We start from the raw sequence: 21,244 nt of genomic DNA, 5'->3' as shown, positions 1-21,244 counted from the left end.
CGGATGAAGAAACGGAAGTTTCGTCAGTTGGACAGGATGTTTGTGTTTCAAAGTGCATCCTGTGTCTGCCTCTAAAAAAACACATTTGTCAACAAGTGCATGACAATGTCAAGGTAGGTTTGTTATCAGATTACAACCATGTATGTAGCTACAGAGAACGGTTAGCTTAAAATGTTGATAAACTATTAGGCAATTTCTTCACATTATAAATTCAGCAATGCGCACACAGCAGTATTACCAGGAAAACACCATTCTCAAAAGGAACCACAAATTAGATTATGCATGTAATGCTTTTATTATAAAGGAGCATTCTTATCTTCCCCAAACATGAAACTCACATGCTGCGTATGTATGTCAGGCTCTACACCCTTTGTAGATCGGATTAATTTTAATAAGTTATTTTGCCACTTTAGTTGTGATACAAACTTTATCAAAACATAGACCTATGGGCTAGGCTACATGAGGTGTGTGACTGATTAGAAAAAGTTGCAAAAAAAGCATGCACTGTTTGCCTTAAGCTGGCCATCATTCACAAGCCGTAATATATTGTAATGACCTGACTAGATCATAAATGAACAATTGTCCAGACAGAGGCTTGAGTTTGCGAATTGACGGTTTATTGAACCAACTTTACACAGGCTACTGTTTGGGCCGTAGCACACGCCAAATAGATGACAGATAACCCACAAGCCAATCGTGACCTTCTCTTGTGAAGCCCAGACGTAAGAGAGAGAGAACAAAGGCTGAACCTGGTCTTAACTTCCAATGCCCAACTCCACGCCACTCCGCCAACCACCAGGATGCCCGGCATCAGAACATTCCAGGCATTCCCGTGATTGGCAGATAGCAGGTTGATTGACATGTCGGACCCCGCGAACACCGGGTACTGGTCAGTACAACACAACCACCTCCTAGCCTAGCACATAACACACAGCTGTCTGTGCGGGTCGCTACACAGCCCCCCCACCACAAAGTCCCTCGTCCCCGAAGGAACAAACAAAGTCTCTGAAGCGACCCGGAGGTCTCCTTTGCCTGCGTGGCCGTGATGGTCGCAGAGTGCCCCTCTGGGAACCAGGGGATGAAGGCAGGGATATGGGGGACAAGGAAGCGGGGAACGGGTAATACAGTCCGTGGTTCTGGGGAACCACGCGGTGACACAGGGGGAGACAGGGGGAGTGGGCTGTCTGGAGCCTTGTCTGCGGCACCTGAGGGTGGGTGCCTGGAGAATGTCATTGCCAGAGAGGGAATTGTGGGGGTTCCTGGGGTTTGGGGAGAAGAGGCCCCTCTGTATGGGGCTAACCTGTCCCGGTGCAGTGCCACCTTTCTCCCCCTGGGAGGAAGCTGCACCCGTACACAACCTCCCCTACCCTCTCCAGGACACTGCAGGGTCCCACCCAGTGACTGTCCAACTTGGGGCATCTGCCTTTTTTCCTTAGAGGGCTGTAGACCCAGACCAGCTCCCCAGCCACAAAGTGCCTTCCCGGGTGTGCACGTCATAGTTCCTTTTCTGCCTCACACCTGCATTCACCAGCTGCTCTCTGGCGAAGGTGTGGGCTGTCTCCAGGCGGTCCTGGAGTCTCCGGGCATACTCCGGCCCCGGAGGAACATGAGGGCTATCCAGGGGCCGACCAAACGCCATCTCCGCAGGGGTGCGGATCTCTCCCCAGCATGAGGAGGGCAGGCGTGCAGGAGGTGGAGTCTTGGACAGCGGAGCGGCATGCCATGAGGACCATAGGCAGGTGCTTGTCCCAGTCACGCTGGTGTTTGGAAGAGACGATGGCCAGCTGCTGTCCAAGCGTTTTGTTGAAGCGCTCCACAAGGCCATCACTTTGAGGATGGAGAGGAGTAGTGCGGGTCTTGTGCATACCCAGCCTCTCACACATGGTGGCGAACACACGGGACTCAAAGTTTCTGCCTTGGTCGCTGTGGATGGACTCTGCAGCTCCAAACCTGCTGAACATCCCCGCTGTCAGGGCGTCGACGATGGTCTCTGCCTCCTGGTCAGGCAGAGCATAGGCCTCGGGCCATTTTGTGAAATAGTCCATGGCCGTGAGCACCCAGCGGTTTCCACTGTCTGTGGTGGGGAACGGCCCAACTACATCCACTCCCACCCTCTCCATGGGAGCCCCCACTGGGAACTGTTGGAGCTGAGCATGAGAGCGGCCTGGGGGCCCTTTCTCGCTGTGCAGTTGTCACAGCGGCGACAAAAGTCCTCCACATCCCTCTTGTGCTGCCCCCAGTAGAAGCCCTGACGGAGACGGCGCAGTGTTTTTGTGACCCCAAAGTGTCCAGTCCCCACCCCCCCCATGAGTACTCTGGAGCACAGCCTCCCGCAATGCTTTTGGGACCACCATCTGCCACCTCTCCTCTCCCGTAGCTGACTCCTTCCATGCCCGCTGTAGCACGCCATCAGCCAGCCGCAGTCTCTCAAACTTCGACCACAACCCTTTGGTCGCGAGTGAAGCGCTGTCACCTCTTCCCATGGTGGCCTCACCTGCCCCTCTACCCACTGTAGCACTGGCTGTAGGTCTGTGTCCCGTCCCTGCTGCTGCCGCCATTCAGCCACGTCGACAGTCTGCAGCTCACAGCAGACAGGCCCGCTCGCCCGACACACTGTGGCACAGACACCCTCCTCTGCCCGCAGCTCTCTCCCGTCCCTCTCTCCGTTCACAGTGGCGGCAGCCGTCTGCAGTACAGGGCCGACGGGACATGGCGTCGGCGTTGGAGTGGCGTGCCCCTGCCCTGTGCACCACCGTGAAGTCATACGGCTGAAGCTCCTCCAACCAGCGTGCCACCTGCCCCTCTGGCTCTCTGAAAGACATGAGCCACTGGAGAGCAGAGTGGTCAGTCCTTACAGTAAAGGGCAGACCACCCAGGTAGTACTTGAAGTGTTTGACGGAAGCCACAACAGCCAAGAGCTCCCGCCGGGTGACACAGTAGCGGCGCTCATGTTTGTCAAATGTTTTGCTGAAGTACGCCACCACTCTCTCCCCCTCTGGCCCCACCTGGGCCAGCACCCCACCCATGCCCACATTGCTCGCGTCTGTGTCCAGGATAAAGGGCAAGGTGAGGTCAGGGGGCGAGCACGGGGCCTCGATCAGTGCACGTTTGAGGGTGTTGAACGCCTCCTCACACTCCACTGTCCAAGTGAAAGCCTTGTCCTTCGGCAGCAGGCGGTTCAGTGGAGCAGCAACGCTTGAGAAGCCCCGTACAAACCTCCTGTAGTACGAGGCCAGGCCCAGGAAGCTCTTCAGCTGACGCTGGTCGGTGGGGGTGGGCCAGTCTCTGACAGCCCCTACCTTGTCCTCCATGGTGCTGATCCCCTCCTTCCCCACTCGGTGGCCCAAGAAGGACACCTCTCTCTCATGAAGTGGCACTTCTCGGGGTGGAGCTTCAGACCTGCGGCAGCCACCCTCTCCAGCACACGCCGTAGCGCCCCCAGGGCTGACTGGAAGGAGCTGCCATGGGCCAGGATGTCATCGAGGTATACCAGACACTGCTGTCGGGGATGCCATCCAGCACCCTGTCCATCAAACGCTCAAAAGTAGCTGGAGCGTTGCACAGGCCAAAGCACAGGACCTTGAACTGCCAGTGTCCTCTGTTAGTGGAGAACGCAGTTTTGGCTCTGGCCTCTGGGGAGAGGGCACCTGCCAGTAGCCACTGCGGAGGTCTAGTGAGGAGAACCAGGAGGACCCCTAACCAGGTCCAGCGACTCATCGATACGTGGTATGGGGTATGAGTCCTTCCTGGTTACCTCATTCAGCCGCCTGTAGTCCGCACAGAACCTCAGTTTGCCCCCTTCTTCGGAACCATGACGACTGGCGCCGCCCAGGGGCTGTCTGAGGGCTCAATGAAGTCTGCCCGCTGCATCTCCAACACAGCCTTGTCTGCCGCCTCCTGGCGTGCCAGCGGGATACGGCGGGGACGCATCTTGATGGGTCGAGCATCACCTGTGTCGATCTCATGCTGCACCAGAAGAGTCTGACCCACCTCTTCCTCACTCAACGCAAAGCTGTCTCTGAATTCAAACAGCAACTGCCACAACCGTTCCTGCTGCTCAGGGTCAAGACCAACACAGTTCCTCCCCATATCTCCCTCACTGCAGACAGTGTCCTCTCCTCTCCCATCTGGGGTAGCTGGGCTGGGGGGTGCGGCCCGGCTCACAGAGGGCTGTGTCATGGAGGTAGCTGGGGAATGTAACACACCGCCGTAGGTGACAGGGGGACTGGGGAAAAGTCACACACAGCTGTGGGGGAGGGGCGCAGCCATGAGTCTCTGCTGCTTTAACTGTTGGAGTAAAGGGTTTGTTGGGTTGAGTGAATGTGACATTAGGGGGGGCCATGGTGACTTCCGTCCCTCCCTGGAAGCTCAGTGTGCCCCTATTTAGGTCTAACTGGCAGCCTGTGCTCCTAAGAAAGTCCAACCCCAGGATACAAGGGTCCTGCACAGCCGCCACCCACACAGGATGACGCACAGTCCTGCCCCCTACTGTCAGAGTCATTATTCCCTTCCCTTTCATGGGTGCCAGCTCACCTGTGACTGTGCGGAGCTGCACAGTTGTAGGCTCACACTGAGTCCAACCTGGCACAATATCTTGTCTCACCAGGGTTACTGTGGACCCAGTGTCCACCAGGGCGGAGCAGGGCACCCCCTCCACAGTGACAGGGACATGACAAAAGTCCCCAACACAGGTCCGGCCCACCACAACAACAGGCTCCATCCGCTTGCCCTCGTCTGCTTCTGGGGGAAGTGGAGCCTTGCTTCCCCGTCTGTGCCGGTGGGCTCCTCCTGAAGATGATGGTGGTTGGGATAGAAAGCCAGGGGTCCGCACTACCCGGTCTATGCGGACCCCGAGCCGTTTCCCTGAGCTCTGGGGGACATGGGGCAATCTCGGTGCAGATGGCCTGGCTGGCCACAACCCCAGCAGACCCTGGGACCAGGGCTTGTGTTTCGTGCCGCCTGTAGCGACACAGCCCGAATGAGTTCTGTCATTTCGGCCACCCAAGCAGGCTTTTCCGGCTCCGGGCTGCTCTGCCCCCAGCTCGCACAGAGGGTGTGTCTCCCTGCACCCCCACCAAAGCCCCAGCTGAAGCCCCAGCCCACACCAGCTCCCTCTCCAAAGCCATCTCCAAGGCTGTCTGCAATGACTCAGGATGAGCCAGCTGGGTCTGTATGCGCAGCTCCGTAGGGGAGAGCGCCTGTATGAACTGGTCCCGTGCTAGCTCGCTCTGCACGGAGGGGGCATGTGAGCATATGCCCGCCGAGAGAGGCTCTCAATGTCATTAGCTAGCACCCGTAGAGGCTCTCCAGGCTGCCTGCGTCTATTCCTCAGTTCGGAGCGCAGTAGCCCGGGCTGTACACACTGTCCATAGCGCCTCCTCAGTGCTCCCACTAGAACACCATAATCATGCCTGTCCTCGGGGCTAATCAATATCAAACAGGCCAGAGCTTCATCCGTGAGGCATAAAGCCAACTGCAGTGCCCTTTCTTCATCCGACCACCCCCTAAAATGAGCTAACAGTTCAAACTGAGCATGAAAAGCTTCCCAATCCGCCTTACCGGAATACTTCGGGGTCTTAACAGATACGGACGCAGCCGGGAACTGGGCGCCGCCATGTTTGTTTACATCCTGAGCCCCAGATTCCTCGTCACGCCGCGTCGGCGTCGCCACTTCGGTCCGCCCACCAGAATCCGCGCGAAATACACTCGACAAGCACTCCTGCCCGCTTCAGCCGCCATCACTCTAACGTCCTCCCTCAAGCGGCCTCTGCGCTCCGACGCCCTGGCGATCTCCTCAGACAGAACCCCCGACGTCCATTCACACGCACCTCCTTGGCCATAATCGTCCCCTACCTCCACCTTCACTTTCGGATTCCCTCGAAGCATTTTCAATCCCCGTTCTCACCTACGGTAGCTAGCCACATAAGTCAGCTAGCTAGCTGGCTAACTTGTATCAACGTTTTTACTTCTGACACCAATGTAATGACCTGACTAGATCATAAATGAACAATTGTCCAGACAGAGGCTTGAGTTTGCGAATTGACGTTTTATTGAACCAACTTTACACAGGCTACTGTTTGGGCCGTAGCACACGCCAAATAGATGACAGATTAACCCACAAGCCAATCGTGACCTTCTCTTGTGAAGCCCAGACGTAAGAGAGAGAGAACAAAGGCTGAACCTGGTCTTAACTTCCAATGCCCGACCCCCCTCCACGCCACTCCGCCAACCACCAGGATGCCCGGCATCAGAACATTCCAGGCATTCCCGTGATTGGCAGATAGCAGGTTGATTGACATGTCGGACCCCGCGAACACCTGGTACTGGTCAGTACAACACAACCACCTCCTAGCCTAGCACATAACACACAGCTGTCTGTGCGGGTCGCTACAATATCATTCACAAGTGATAGGCTAATATTGTCACCCATCAGACTATTTTTGATTTAAATGTAACATATTCTAAATAATATACAGTACCAGTCAAAAGTTTGGACACCTACTCATTCCAGGGTTTGTTCTTTATTTTTACTGTTTTCTACATTGTTGAATACTAGGGAAGACATCAAAACTATGAAATAACACATTATGGAATCATGTAGTAACCACAAAAGGGTTTAACTAATCAAAATACATTTTATATTTGAGATTTGTCAAAGTAGCCACCCTTTGCCTTGATTACAGCTTTGCACACTCTTGGCATTCTCTCAACCAGCTTCATGAGGTAGTCACCTGGAATGCATTTCAATTAACAGGTGTGTCATGTTAAGTTGTGGAGCGTTTGAGCCAATCAGTTGTGTTGTGACAAGGTAGGGGTGGTATACAGAAGATAACCCTATTTGGTAAAAGACCAAGTCCATATTATGGTAAGAACAGCTCAAATAAGCAAAGAGAAACGACAGTCCATCATTACTTTAAGACATGAAGGTCAGTCAATATGGAACATTTCAAGAACTTTGAAAGTTTCTTCAAGTGCAGTCGGAAAAACCATCAAGCACTATGATGAAACTGGCTCTCATGAGGACTGCCTTAGGAAAGGAAGACCCAGAGTTACCTCTGTTGCAGAGAATAAGTTCATTAGAGTTGCCAGCCTTAGATATTGCAGCCCAAATAAATGCTTCACAGAGTTCAAGTAATAGACACATCTCAACGTCAACTGTTCAGAGGAAAAGGCATGAATCAGGCTTTCATGGTCAAATTGCTGCAAAGAAGCCACTACTAAGGGACACCAATAATAAGAAGAGACTTGCTTGGGCCAAGAAACACAAGCAATGGACATTAGAAATGTGAGATTTTTGGTTACAACCACTGTGTCTTTGTGAGATGCAGAGTAGGTGATCAGATGATCTCTCCATGTGTGGTTCCCACTGTGAATTATGGAGGAGGTGTGACAGGTGATTTATTTAGAATTCAAGACACACTTAACCAGCATGGCTACCAAAGCATTCTGCAGCGATATGCAATCCTATCTGGTTTGCACTTAGTGCGACTATCATTTGTTTTTCAACAGGACAATGACCCAACATACCTCCAGGCTGTGTAAGGGCTATTTGACCAAGAAGGAGAGTGATGGAGTGCTGTATCAGTTGAGATAGTTTGGGATGAGTTGGATCGCAGAGTGAAGGAAAAGCAGCTAACAAGTGCTCAGCATATGTGGGAACTCCTTCAAGACTGTTAGAAAAGTATTCCAGGTGAAGCTGGTTGAGAGAATGCATTGATTGTGCATGATTCCATATGTGTTATTTCATAGTTTTGATGTCTTCACCATTATTCTACAGTGTAGAACATAGTAAAAAATAAAAGAAAAATCCTTGAATGAGTAGGTGTCTAAACCTTTGACTGGTACTGTATGTGTGAAATTTGTTTTGATTTAGAATGGACCATTATCATGCTCCTGTCTCAAAACAGGGGCAGAGGGAATAAAATACATGACTGCACTTAAATTGCGAATGGAGGATGTTTTCCCATGTTTCATTTTGATGCCAGCCAGGTAAGCAAAACTCCTGTTTCAAAGATAAGCAATGTGCTTACAATTTGGAAGGTTGAGAAATAAATATAGTTGGCCTAGCCTATCGAAAGCTGATTGGATCCTCAGTTCTCACGCAATTGCATAGCCTAAATAAATGTTGCGCAACATGAGCTCATGGGCTCTCATGAATTGTTTTGATTAGAATTTCGATTACATTTGCAGTGATGTCAGAGTGATTAGAGGATACAATAGTGCGGAGTACCAGGCAGTTAGCACGTTTGGTAGGCTAGTAATGACCATCAGCAGCATCAGAGCTTAGAGAAGCCTAATTACCGTGACTAAACGGTCACATGGAATTTAACTGAAATCATGACTCATGAACGCCGGTGTGGCAGTAATGTGGTCACCGTTACAGCCCTAATCCCAGGCAGTCACTTCCATTTCCAATGTGTTGCAGGTGATATTAGCTATGCATCTGGCACTTACCGGCTCTTCAAATTGCCCAAAAAGCTTGAGATGTCAAGCGCAATTAGTGACCTACAAGGGAACTGTGTCTGACTACCCTTGTCAGCTGTAGTTTGACTCCTCCCACTGTCCTCTGCTCTCCCTTTTCAGTATGGCCACCTCAGCCCTTTCTTGCTGGGCTGCTCGGTGAATCAATGCTCCAAGACAGGCAAAGCCCCAGTAGCCTGTGGAGAGACTTAACTTAACGACACCTGGATGACACCATATCCATGATGGAACCTCCTCAGAGGGCCAGGGTGTATGGCCCAATAATCTTGCCTTCCTGCTGAAGTGTGCATTCATTCACTACTTCCCACAAATCGAAAAGCATTGGATTGTTGTTTGCCTGGGATATTGGGAGTTTCCATATTTATAGTGATAATTCCAAAGAAGCCGTTGTTTGTTGGATATGTTGGCACGATGTTGTTAGGCCCGAGACCAAATCGAGGACTGGCAAACCATGCCAATTTATCCAACAAACACCAGCTTCGAGGGCATTATCACTTGTACACGGGTTACCAACATATTCAAATAATGATCGACATTTTCATTAAAAACGTTATTTTTATACATGTATTTGTACAATTTCATCCTTCCACAAGATATACTCCCTACACAAATCTAGGGTTGCTAGAGACGCGACCAAGTCGCTTGTTCTTTTTGTTCTGTATCTATTGACGCGAGATAATGAGGCATGATTTCGCCTGGCATCGTAAATGTGCTCTCTCGTTAGGACACTGTTGATCAGAAGAGCTAGCCAACAACACAGCTAACACAATAACTTCTAACTGAAGCAGCAATGACTGCAAGCTAGGTTTGTTTTGTTTTACCTTTGTATACAGTGGGGCAAAAAAGTATTTAGTCAGCCACCAATTGTGCAAGTTCTCCCACTTAAAAAGATGAGAGAGGCCTGTAATTTTCATCATAGGTACACTTCAACTATGACAGACAAAATGAGAAAAAAATTCCAGAAAATCACATTGTAGGATTTTTAATGAATTTATTTGCAAATTATGGTGGAAAATAAGTATTTGGTCAATAACAAAAGTTTATTTCAATACTTTGTTATATACCCTTTGTTGGCAATGACCGAGGTCAAACGTTTTCTGTAAGTCTTCACAAGGTTCACACACTGTTGCTGGTATTTTGGCCCATTCCTCCATGCAGATCTCCTCTAGAGCAGTGATTTTTTTGGGGGCTGTTGCCCGGCAACACGGACTTTCAACTCCCTCCAAATATTTTCTATGGGGTTGAGATCTGGAGACTGGCTAGGCCACTCCAGGTCCTTGAAATGCTTCTTACGAAGCCACTCCTTCGTTGCCCGGGCGGTGTGTTTGGGATCATTGTCATGCTGAAAGACCCAGCCACGTTTCATCTTCAATGCCCTTGCTGATGGAAGGAGGTTTTCACTCAAAATCTCACGATACATGGCCCCATTCATTTTTTTTCTTCTTATTTTGTCTGTCATAGTTGAAGTGTACCTATGATGAAAATTACAGGCCTCTCATCTTTTGAAGTGGGAGAACTTGCAAAATTGGTGGCTGACTAAATACTTTTTTGCCCCACTGTATATCCATAAAAATTATGCCAGCCGATTCATGATTTCGACTGGCTGAAAAACGCTGCCTGCCTCTTTCTCTCATCCCTACTCCCGACCCCTACATGTTCATTACATTACTATGGGACAGTTGGAGATAGAATTTGAATATTGAAACAATGTTGCAAATGTCAGCGAGACAGACAGCAAGGTTTATACAAATCTCCACTGTTAAACTAAATGTTAGTCTAAAAGAAATGTGAGATCATGTCTCAATGCTTTTTTTAAAGTGATCAAGTTTACTTCCCTGCCTGGGCTGATGAGACAGTGGATTGCACAGTCAGATGGAACAGAGTAAATAGGCATTTTAACGGCATAGATTTAGCCAGTGGTAACTTGTGGAATGGACACCGGCTGAAATGCGCTTTTAACCAATCAGCATTCAGGATTAGACCCAACCATTGTATAATACCAGACATTTCCTTTCATATCAGTGAAGGGAAGTGAACAAGTACACTTGATGGAGAGGTTATTTGGATGCACCCAATGTGACAGAAAATACATCCGTTTTGCTGTCTGCACCTATGTAGCACAAATTATATAGAAATGGTTGTAATGTTACTTTTCAGCCTAAAAAGCCTAATGTGTATTGAATTAACATTTTTCTTCCCATGTCCAGCTCACAGAATTAAACGACAATAGTTATTTTATTAGGTGACATTTGGAGCATTACCTGGATAATACATGAGACCGTAACCTACACTGCTCAAAAAAATAAAGGGAACACTTAAACAACACAATGTAACTCCAAGTCAATCACACTTCTGTGAAATCAAACTGTCCACTGAGGAAGCAACACTGATTGGCAATACATTTCACATGCTGTTGTGCAAATGGAATATACAACAGGTGGAAATGATGGGCAATTAGCAAGACACCCCCAATAAAGGAGTGGTTCTGCAGGTGGGGACCACAGACCACTTCTCAGTTCCTATGCTTCCTGGCTGATGTTTTGGTCACTTTTGAATGCTGGCGGTGCTTTCACTCTAGTGGTAGCATGAGACGGAGTCTACAACCCACACAAGTGGCTCAAGTAGTGCAGCTCATCCAGGATGAGACATCAATGCGAGCTGTGGCAAGAAGGTTTGCTGTGTCTGTCAGCGTAGTGTCCAGAGCATGGAGGCGCTACCAGGAGACAGGCCAGTACATCAGGAGACGTGGAGGAGGCCGTAGGAGGGCAACAACCCAGCAGCAGGACCGCTACCTCCGCCTTTGTGCAAGGAGGAGCCGGAGGAGCACTGCCAGAGCCCTGCAAAATGACCTCCAGCAGGCCACAAATGTGCATGTGTCTGCCCAAACGGTCAGAAACAGACTCCATGATGGTGGTATGAGGGCCCAACGTCCACAGGTGGGGGTTGTGCTTACAGCCCAACACCGTGCAGGACGTTTGGCAATTGCCAGAGAACACCAAGATTGGCAAATTCGCCACTGGCGCCCTGTGCTCCTCACAGATGAAAGCAGGTTCACACTGAGCACATGTGACAGTCTGGAGACGCCATGGAGAACGTTCTGCTGCCTACAACATCCTCCAGCATGACCGGTTTGGCGGTGGGTCAGTCATGGTGTGGGGTGGCATTTCTTTGGGGGGCCGCACAGCCCTCCATGTGCTCGCCAGAGGTAGCCTGACTGCCATTAGGTACCGAGATGAGATCCTCAGACCCCTTGTGAGACCATATGCTGGTGTGGTTGGCCCTGGGTTCCTCTTAATGCAAGACAATGCTAGACCTCATGTGGCTGGAGTGTGTCAGCAGTTCCTCTAAGAGGAAGGCATTGATGCTATGGACTGGCCCGCCCGTTCCCCAGACCTGAATCCAATTGAGCACATCTGGGACATCATGTCTCGCTCCATCCACCAACGCCACGTTGCACCACAGACTGCCCAGGAGTTGGCGGATGCTTTAGTCCAGGTCTGGGAGGAGATCCCTCAGGAGACCATCCGCCACCTCATCAGGAGCATGCCTAGGCGTTGTAGGGAGGTCATACAGGCACGTGGAGGCCACACACACTATTGAGCCTCATTTTGACTTGTTTTAAGGACATTACATCAAAGTTGGATCAGCCTGTAGTGTGGTTTTCATTCAGATCTAGGATGTGTTATTTTAGTGTTCCCTTTATTTTTTTGAGCAGTGTATATACTAACTTAGACACTGATGTGGACTTGGAATTCCGATTTGAATGACCGTCAGGTGTTCACAGTTGTCTTGATCGCTCAGAAGTCTGAGATTTCCAGGTTCCCAGTTGTTTTGAATGCGGACAGACTAGCAGGGTTTCGACTAGTTACCACAGCCACAAAATCATAATTCGATTTTAGATGAGTTTAATAGTCATATGTACAGGGTTGCAGATGTAATAACAGGGTGCAGTGAAAAGGGGTAGCTGATTAGTGGTGGCTATTCATCAGCCTGATGGTCTGGGGATAGAAGCTATTGGCCAGTCTTACAGTGTTTGCCATGATGCTCCTATACTGCCCATGTCCGAGTGATGGAAACTGGAGAACAGGCCATGGCTGGGGTCCCTGATGATTTTTTTTGGCCTTCCTGCAACACCTGGTGTTGTAGCTGACCTGGAGGGCAGGCAGTGTGTGTTCGGCTGAACGTACCACCCTCTGTAGTGCCTTGCGGTCCTTGGTGGTGGAGTTGCCGCACCAGGCTGTGATACATCCCGACAGTATGCTCTCGATGGTGCTCCTTTAGAACACTGTAAGGCCCCTCTGGGACACACTGAATTTCTTCAACATTCTGAGATTAGAGTCGCTGTCATAAAATGTATGGAAACTAAAATGAGCTTTTTGGTGGTTTTAAGGTTAGGGTTAGGCATAAGGTTAGCAGTGTGGTTAGGTTTAAAATCACATTTTAAGAAGATAAATGTATAAATTAGCAGGGTTTATGACTTTGTGGCTGTGGTAACTAGTGACGACCAACTAGCACAGCATGGTCCAGTTGCATTAAACATCTTAAAGCTGCAATATGTAACTTTGTGGGCGGCCCACTAAATTAGATTTCTCTCATTCTCATTGAAAGGAACTCTAAGAAGGGATAGATCTGTTTTATGTGCACTGTTTCTATGCTTCTTGTTAAGTTATTAGGCGAGCTATTAGAATTTTAGCGGAGTGATTTCTGCATAGTGCATCTTTAAGTGTTTCCCTTCAAGGAATATCTGGTTAGAATGGAGACGACTTGATTCACTTGGCGTGTTTGAGTGGTAAGGTGAAAGGAGCCGACTGTAGACGGAAGGGGGTACATATGCACCGACAGCAAGTCAGACAACTTCTGCTGTTTCTTGGAAATGCAACAGTGTCAGATATGGCATTCACCTTTGTTATTGATGAAGAAGTGGATGCAATGGAAGTACCACTTCTCCTACACGAAGCTGAACATGATCAACGTGGTCCAAGGAAGGACATAAGATACCAACCCAAACTGCCTATTTCAACCTTTATGTTGCTTTTGTCAGTAAGAATGTGAAGAACAGAATTGGATTAAATCCCATAATGGACAAAACACTCACTGTACAGAAAATGATTAAATTAAGCATGCACATCAGTTCACAAGTTACTGGGTAAACAATATGAAAATGATTAGACTACATGTACATGTTCACATAAATTACTGGGTAAACAAAAGGATTAGACTACATGTACATCAGTTCACAAGTTATTGGGTAAACAATAAAATGATTAGACAATACATGTACATCAGTTCACATAAATTACTGGGTAAACAATATGCCAAGCAGTCAAATGCACTTACTATTGACCCCACGATTGGGGTCTGGGGTACTTGCTCATTAAGGGCCGGTTTCCCAGACACAGATTAATTCTCTACAATTGCCAGATTAGAAATCCCCTAAAATAACCCATGTATACTAATTGTAGGCTATACCATGGAACATTACAGTAAGCTATATAAATAAATAAAGAGTCGCACGCTGTCTCTCTATATATATACATAAACTTCCAGTAATTTATTGGGTTAAACACCCATGTTTTGGCATCACTGCCTTCAGTGTAATGTCATGAATGCTTGAAACAGGTTATATAGACAAACAGTGCAATTAGATCAACCAATGACAATAGTGAGGGGTGTGCCATAATTATTAGGTTGATTAGAATGAATTGAGTGAAACTGTTAAAAGACAATAGTTTACAGCACATGGAATATACAGTTACAGTCAGAAGTTTACATACACTTATGTCGGAGTCATTCAAACTTGTTTTTCAACCACTCCACAAATTTCTTGTTAACAAACTATAGTTTTGGCAAGTCGGTAAGGGCATCTACTTTGTGCATGACACAAGTAATTTTTCTAAAAATTGTTTACAGACATATTATTTTACTTATAATTCACTGTATCACAATTCCAGTGAGTCAGAAGTTTACATACACTAAGTTGACTGTGCCTTTAAACAGCTTGGAGAATTCCAGAAAATGATGTCATGGCTTTAGAAGATTCTGATAGGCTAATTGACAACATTTGAGTCAATTGGAGGTGTACCTGTGGATGTATTTCAAGTCCTATCTTCAAACTCAATGCTTCTTTGCTTGACATCATGGGAAAATCAACAGAAATCAGCCAAGACCTCAGAAAAATAATTGTAGATCTCCACATGTCTGGTTCATCCTTGGGAGCAATTTCCAAATGCCTGTAGGTACCACGTTCATCTGTACAAACAATAGTATGCAAGTATAAACACCATGGGACCACACAGCCGTCATACCGCTCAGGAAGGAGATGTGTTCTTTCTCCTAAAGATGAACACACTTTGGTGCAAAAAGTGCAAATCAATCCCAGAACAACAGCAAAGGACCTTCTGAAGATTCTGGAGGAAACAGGTACAAAAGTAGCTATATCCACAGTAAAATGAGTCCCATATCGACATAACCTGAAAGGCCGCTCAGTAAGGAAGAAGCCACTGCTCCAAAACCGTCATAAAAAAAGCAATACTACAGTTTGCAACTGCACATGGAGACAAAAATGGTACTTTTTGGAGAAATGTCTGATGAAACAAAAATAGAACTGTTTGGCCATAATGACCATCGTTATGTTTGGAGGAAAAGGGGGAGGCTTGCAAGCCGAAGAACACCATCCCAACCGTGTAGCACGAGGGTGGCAGTGTGCTTTGCAGCAGGAGGGACTGGTGCACTTCACAAAATAGATGGCCACATGAGGGAGGAAAATTATGTGGATATATTGAAGCAACATCTCAAGACATCAGGTTAAAGCTTGGTTGCAAATGGGTCTTCCAAATTGACAATGACCCCGAGCATACTTCCAAAGTAGTGACAAAATGGCTTAAGGACAACAAAGTCAAGGTATTGGAGTGGCCATCACAAAGCCCTGACCTTAACCCTATAGAACATTTGTGGGCAGAACTGAAAAAGCGTGTTTGAGCAAGGAGGCCTACAAACCTGACTCAGTTACACCAACTCTGTCAGGGGGAATGGGCCAAAATTCACCCAACTTATTGTGGGAAGCTTGTGGAAGGCTACCTGAAACTTTTGAACTAAGTTAAACCATTTTTAATGGCAATGCTACTAAATACTAATTGAGTGTATGTAAACTTCTGACCCACTGGGAATATGATGAAAGAAATAATAGCTGAAATGAATCATTCTCTCTACTATTATTCTGACTATTCATTCTTAAAATAAAGTGTTGATTCTGACTGACCTAAGATAGGGATTTTTTTACTAGGATTAAATGTCAATAATTGTGAAAAACTGAGTTTAAATGTTTTGGCTAAGGTGTATGTGAACTTCTGACTTAAACTGTAACTGTAACATAATTAGATATTGTACATAATATTAGCATCAACATACATAATTAAATTAATTTCACATATGTAATTGTTTCCAATATTTTTAAGAATATGTTAATTTATAAGACTTAACCGAGAAGAATAACCGAGAAGAAAAAAATGTCATAAGAGCCTGAGATCAAAGTTAATATTCAGAGCACTAGGGGTCAATGGTTTTAGAGAGGATGTCCAATATGCCTCCCTCTATAGTAGGCGGATATCCACTTAGCTCATCTCCTTGGTAGAGTAACATGCTTAATGCCTGTGTATTTGAGGGAGGAGATGGAATGGTTAGCTTCAACAAAGTGAGCTGCTACTGGGTAGTCAATGTTCTTACACCTGATTGAGCTGCGGTGTTCAGCTATGCGATATTTTAATTGTCTTTTCGTTTTTCCTACGTAGACTTTCCCACATGAACAGGTGATGAGATAGATTACTCCCTTTGTCTTGCATGAGCTGATACCCCTCACATGGACTTTTCGACCCGTATGTTTTTGTAGTGCTGTTGCACTGTGCGCATGCGCCATATTTGTATGTCCAATTTGGAATGGGTGTCAAGAGTGTTTGAGTGGGCTCAGGTCAGATCTAAACTATCCCCAATATTGCGACCACGCTTACAGACCACAAGATATGGTATTATTGTTCACTCTGATTGGTCGAGGACCTACAATACCGCCTCTGTCGTACCCTGATTGGCTTGATGAATGCACAGGAATGCTGCCATTGGTCTCAACACCCCTACGGTTTTCCCACTGTTTTGTGGCATTTGCTAAGGAGCTCCGTTGAACTAAAGAAGCTAACGTTAGCTAGAAAACAACACACTAGACTAGGTACGTATTGAATACCATATAAATTAATTGGTTAAGCGAATGATATTTAATACATAGATGTAGCTTCTGGTGTTTGACAATTTATGTTGTCTGGTGGTGGTTAGCTACCTGCTGTCTCAGACACAGGACTCTGACTCTTGTTCTTGACACAGCTAGCAAGCTACTATAGCTACATTTATCAAACAATGTTGGCATTTTCCCTCTCGAACTATTCATATCAGCAGGTATTTAGCTTGCTTGTTAGCTAACTAAGTCGTCTTCAGTTGGTGATTTGAGGCTGGCCATCTAGCTGGAGGAACCAACTTGAACTAGATAACGTTAGATAGCAAATGTTGCAATCCTTGGCAAATAGTAAGGCTAACAGTAGTTCGTGTAACGTTACCTCTTCATTATTAGTTTGTTAGTTTAACCCAAGTTCCGATAACCATTTGTCGGGATACTTATTAGCTACAAACATAAAACCAAACCGCAAGAGGGCTCTAAGTTAGCTAACTTTACTTGGGGAGAGTGGCGTAAATTGAGGTAAAGAGGTACGTTGAGCCACTCTTCTAGGAAAACATACACAAAATGTGTAATTTGACCAAATATTTAGCTTCGAGGTCATCATTTCATGAAGTCTGTGAAGGAAAAAAACACATGGAATGGTGCTCAGCAAGTAAAAAACAAAGATTTTCACCAAGTCAAATTAATTTATTGCTAGAGGTTTCATAATGTTTACCCCAGTCCACCTGGCCATGCTGCTGCTCCAGTTTCAACTTCCACCTGACTGTGCTGCTGCTCCAGTTTAAACTGTTCTTCCTTATTATTATTCGACCATGCTGGTCATTTATGAACATTTGAACATCTTGGCCATGTTCTGTTATAATCTCCACCCGGCACAGCCAGAAGAGGACTGGCCACCCCACATAGCCTGGTTCCTCTCTAGGTTTCTTCCTAGGTTTTGGCCTTTCTATGGAGTTTTTCCTAGCCACCGTGCTTCTACACCTGCATTGCTTGCTGTTTGGGGTTTTAGGCTGGGTTTCTGTACAGCACTTTGAGATATCAGCTGATGTACGAAGGGCTATATAAATTGATTTGATTTGATAATACTTGTATCAAAATCAAAGTAGATCATTTCTATACATCAATTGGGGTCCCCTATAAGCTTCAATATGAAGTCCTAAACCTAGCATGAAAGTGCATCCTTGTAGTTGTGCGTGCCTATATATGCACGCACATGGGGTAAGTCTTGCCAATGGCAAGTTGAACAAATTGAAGTGTTTCTTCCCAGGCATGACGCAAGGCATTATCACTGGGATATGAGGTAACAACAGGGTTCAAATTAAGACAAAAAGTGGGTGTGTTGAATTGTGTTTGGGAAATAAAGATGGACGTGGTTTTAAAAAGGTTATGGTAATCTTTAATTCAGTACAGGCTGCATAATTTAGGCTGCATAATGTATACTGTCGTGCAGCTCAACTTATCCCATACCCAAGGTAAGTTGTGCCAGGAGACCACTTTTTTGGGCAAAACTGTAATGTTTACTTGATTTAAGATTATTTCCAGGGATACACCAATTTGTAAGTCTCTCTGGATAAGAGCGTCTGCTAAATGACTTAAATGTAAATGTAAAATGTACACAACATCCTGAAATATATGTAGCCTAGATATCTTTGTTAGAAACAATTCTATATTTCCCTTGACGGAGTGATGCTGAATGTAAAAAATTCAACTTACCCCACTCTCCTACTGGTTAACAAGTGCTTTCACAGACTGACAGCTGGCTAACAACACTACACAAGTTTCAAATTAGACAAAAGGGAGATCATTGTAGTCGCATAACAAAGTTCCAGATTTGGTGCATTGGTACCGCTTACCGTGCAGTAGCAGAGAGAACAGTCTATGACTTGGGTAGCTGGACAATTTTTAGGGCCTTCCTCTGACACTGCGTGGTACGTGCCGTACGCACTGCTCTCTGTAGCATCTTCTGGTCAGATGTCAAGCAGTTGCCGTACTAAGCAGTGATGCAGCCAGTCAAGATTCTCTCAATGGTGCAGCTGTATATATTTTTGAAGATCTGTGGGGTGATGCCTTATCTTTTCATCCACAGGAGGGGGAAGAGGTGTTGTTGAGACCTCTTCATGACTGTGTTGTTGTGTGGACCATGATAGATCATCAGTGATGTGGACACAGCGGAATTTGAAGCTCTCGACCCGCTCCACTATAGCCTTGTTGATGTGAATGTAGTCCAGGATCAGCTCCTTTTTCATGCTTATGTTGTCTTGGCACCACACTTCCAGGTCTCTGACTTCCTCCTTATATGCCGTCTCATTGTCATCGGCCTACCACCATCGTGTCGTCTGCATACTTGATGGTTTTTGAGTCGTGCTTGGCCACCCGGCCACCCGGCCGTGGGTGAACAGGGAGTACAGGAGGGGACTAAGCACGCACCCCTGAGGGGGCCCAGTGTTGAGGGTCAGCGTGGCAGATGTGTTGTTTACTTTCACCATCCAGGATTCACTTGCAGAAGGTGTTCAGTCTCAGGGTCCTTACCTTAGTGATGTTCTTGGAGGGCACTATGGTGTTGAACACTGGGCTGTAGTCAATGAACAACATTCTCACACTTTGTTGCTTTAATGACAACCTTCAGATACTTTTATGTAGCAAAGGTAATCAAGCCCATATTGGTATGTGATACAGGAAACATATTGAAAATAAAAACATACCTACATCCTAGTTATTGAATGTAATGTGTTTAGAACTCATAGGAGTGTGATTTGTCCCTAATCTTGGTTATATCAGGCAGGTTTGTTTGGGCGGGGGCGTGGTTTACTGTGTTGCCTGTCAGGGGTACCGGCAGGCCTACATTTTGTAGTACAAAATGTTCTATTAGTACAACCAAAAGTGGTAGGAATCTGTTTTAGACCTTTTGTGTCCATTCTATGCCCTATACGGAAATCTACTGCTCTCGGCCTTTATGGAAATAGAGACATAAATTACAATCAGCTAATAGCAGGGTTTAATGGTCTTGTTCTTTCCTCTGTAGGATAAAGACTTGGAGCCAAAATGGCATCAGACTCCCCGCGCAGACCAAGCCGCTGTGCTGGAGGGGTTGTGGTACGAGCACAAGCTGCCACGTAAGGACACGCACACACACAGTAAACACACACACACACAATAATAGGTTTTCAGCTATTCCACTGGATGGGTCTGGGCAGCCAACTAATACAAGTTTCCCCTTGCAAAGACATTACCTAACATCACATGATGGTTGTTATTAACCATCGGTTTCAGACATGCTTCAGTGCTATGGATTGATATGGTCTGGTTCAATATATTTCCTTACCACTTTTCTGAGGTAGAGATGGCGTTACAGAGTGTTATCTGCAACCAATTTGACTGAATAAAGTGCCAAGATAATACTTATATCTATGCACACACTACTTTCAATAATTGTAAACGTTATACTTATAGGTATGTATACAGTACCAGTCAAAAGTTTGAACACACCTACTCGTTCATGGGGTTTTCTTTATTTATATTATATTCTACATTGCAAACTAATAGTGAAGACATCAAAACTATGAAATAACACATGGAAGCATGTGGTAACAAATGTAAATGTATTTAAGTTTCTTCAAAGTAGCCACCCTTTGCCTTGATGACAGCTTTGCACACTCTTGGCATTCTCTCAACCAGCTTCATGAGGTAGTCACATGGAATGCATTTCATTTAACAGGTGTGCCTTGTTAAAAGTTAATTTGTGGAATTTCTTTCTTCCTTAATGTGTTTGAGCATATCAGTTGTGTTGTGACAAGGTAGGGGTGGTATACAGAATAGAGGTTGACCAATTAAATCGGAATGGCCGATTTAATTAGGGCCGATTTCAAGTTTTCATAACAATCGGTATTTTGGGGCGCTGATTTGCCGAGTTCTATATTTTTTTATACCTTTATTTAACTATGCAAGTCAGTTAACACATTCTTATTTTCAATGACGGCCTAGGAACGGTGGGTTGACTGCCTCGTTCAGGGGCAGAACGACAGATTTTCACCTTGTCAGCTCGGGGGATCCAATCTTACAGTTAGTCCAACGCAATAACGACCTGCCTCTCTCGTTGCACTCCACAAGGAGACTGCCTGTTACGCGAATGCATTAAGCCTAGGTAAGTTGCTAGCTAGCATTAAACTTATCTTATAAAAAACAATAAATCATAATCACTAGTTAACTACACATGGTTGATGATATTACTAGATATTATCTAACGTGTCCTGCATTGCATATAATCTGACTGAGCATACAAGTATCTAAGTATCTGACTGTGCGGTGGTAGGCAGAAGCAGGCGCGAAAACATTCATTCAAACAGCACTTTCGTGTGTTTTGACAGCAGCTCTTCGTTGTGCGTCAAGCATTGCGCTGTTTATGACTTCAAGCCTAGCAACTCCCGAGATGAGGCTGGTGTAACCGAAGTGAAATGGCTAGTTAGCGCGCGCTAATAGCGTTTCAAACGTCACTCGCTCTGAGCCTTCGAGTAGTTGTTCCCCTTGCTCTGCATGGGTAACGCTGCT

At 46.3% G+C, this 21,244-nt stretch overlaps 1 protein-coding gene and 1 long non-coding RNA gene across 2 annotated transcripts in view; both read left to right on the top strand.

Annotated features, from left to right (window-relative positions):
- Positions 1 to 13: 13 nt before the first annotated feature.
- Positions 14 to 9,044, top strand: LOC135559682 (uncharacterized). The gene is made up of 3 exons (XR_010458523.1): positions 14 to 113; positions 7,908 to 7,989; positions 8,584 to 9,044. It is a non-coding gene; the product is annotated as an uncharacterized LOC135559682 (long non-coding RNA).
- Positions 9,045 to 16,501: 7,457 nt separating this feature from the next.
- The window catches only part of LOC115141758 (BCAS3 microtubule associated cell migration factor-like), a 355,332-nt gene continuing 350,589 nt past the window's right edge, over positions 16,502 to 21,244 (top strand). Inside the window, 2 exon segments of the mRNA XM_065000321.1 lie at positions 16,502 to 16,696; positions 19,722 to 19,812. Coding sequence (XP_064856393.1) covers positions 19,742 to 19,812 — 71 coding nt within the window. The 5' untranslated portion in view covers positions 16,502 to 16,696; positions 19,722 to 19,741.

The sequence above is a fragment of the Oncorhynchus nerka genome, linkage group LG14 (assembly GCF_034236695.1).
Source record: "Oncorhynchus nerka isolate Pitt River linkage group LG14, Oner_Uvic_2.0, whole genome shotgun sequence".
NCBI lineage: Eukaryota > Metazoa > Chordata > Actinopteri > Salmoniformes > Salmonidae > Oncorhynchus > Oncorhynchus nerka.
Note: the sequence above shows the minus strand (reverse complement) of the source record. Positions and strands in the feature narration are given on the sequence as shown.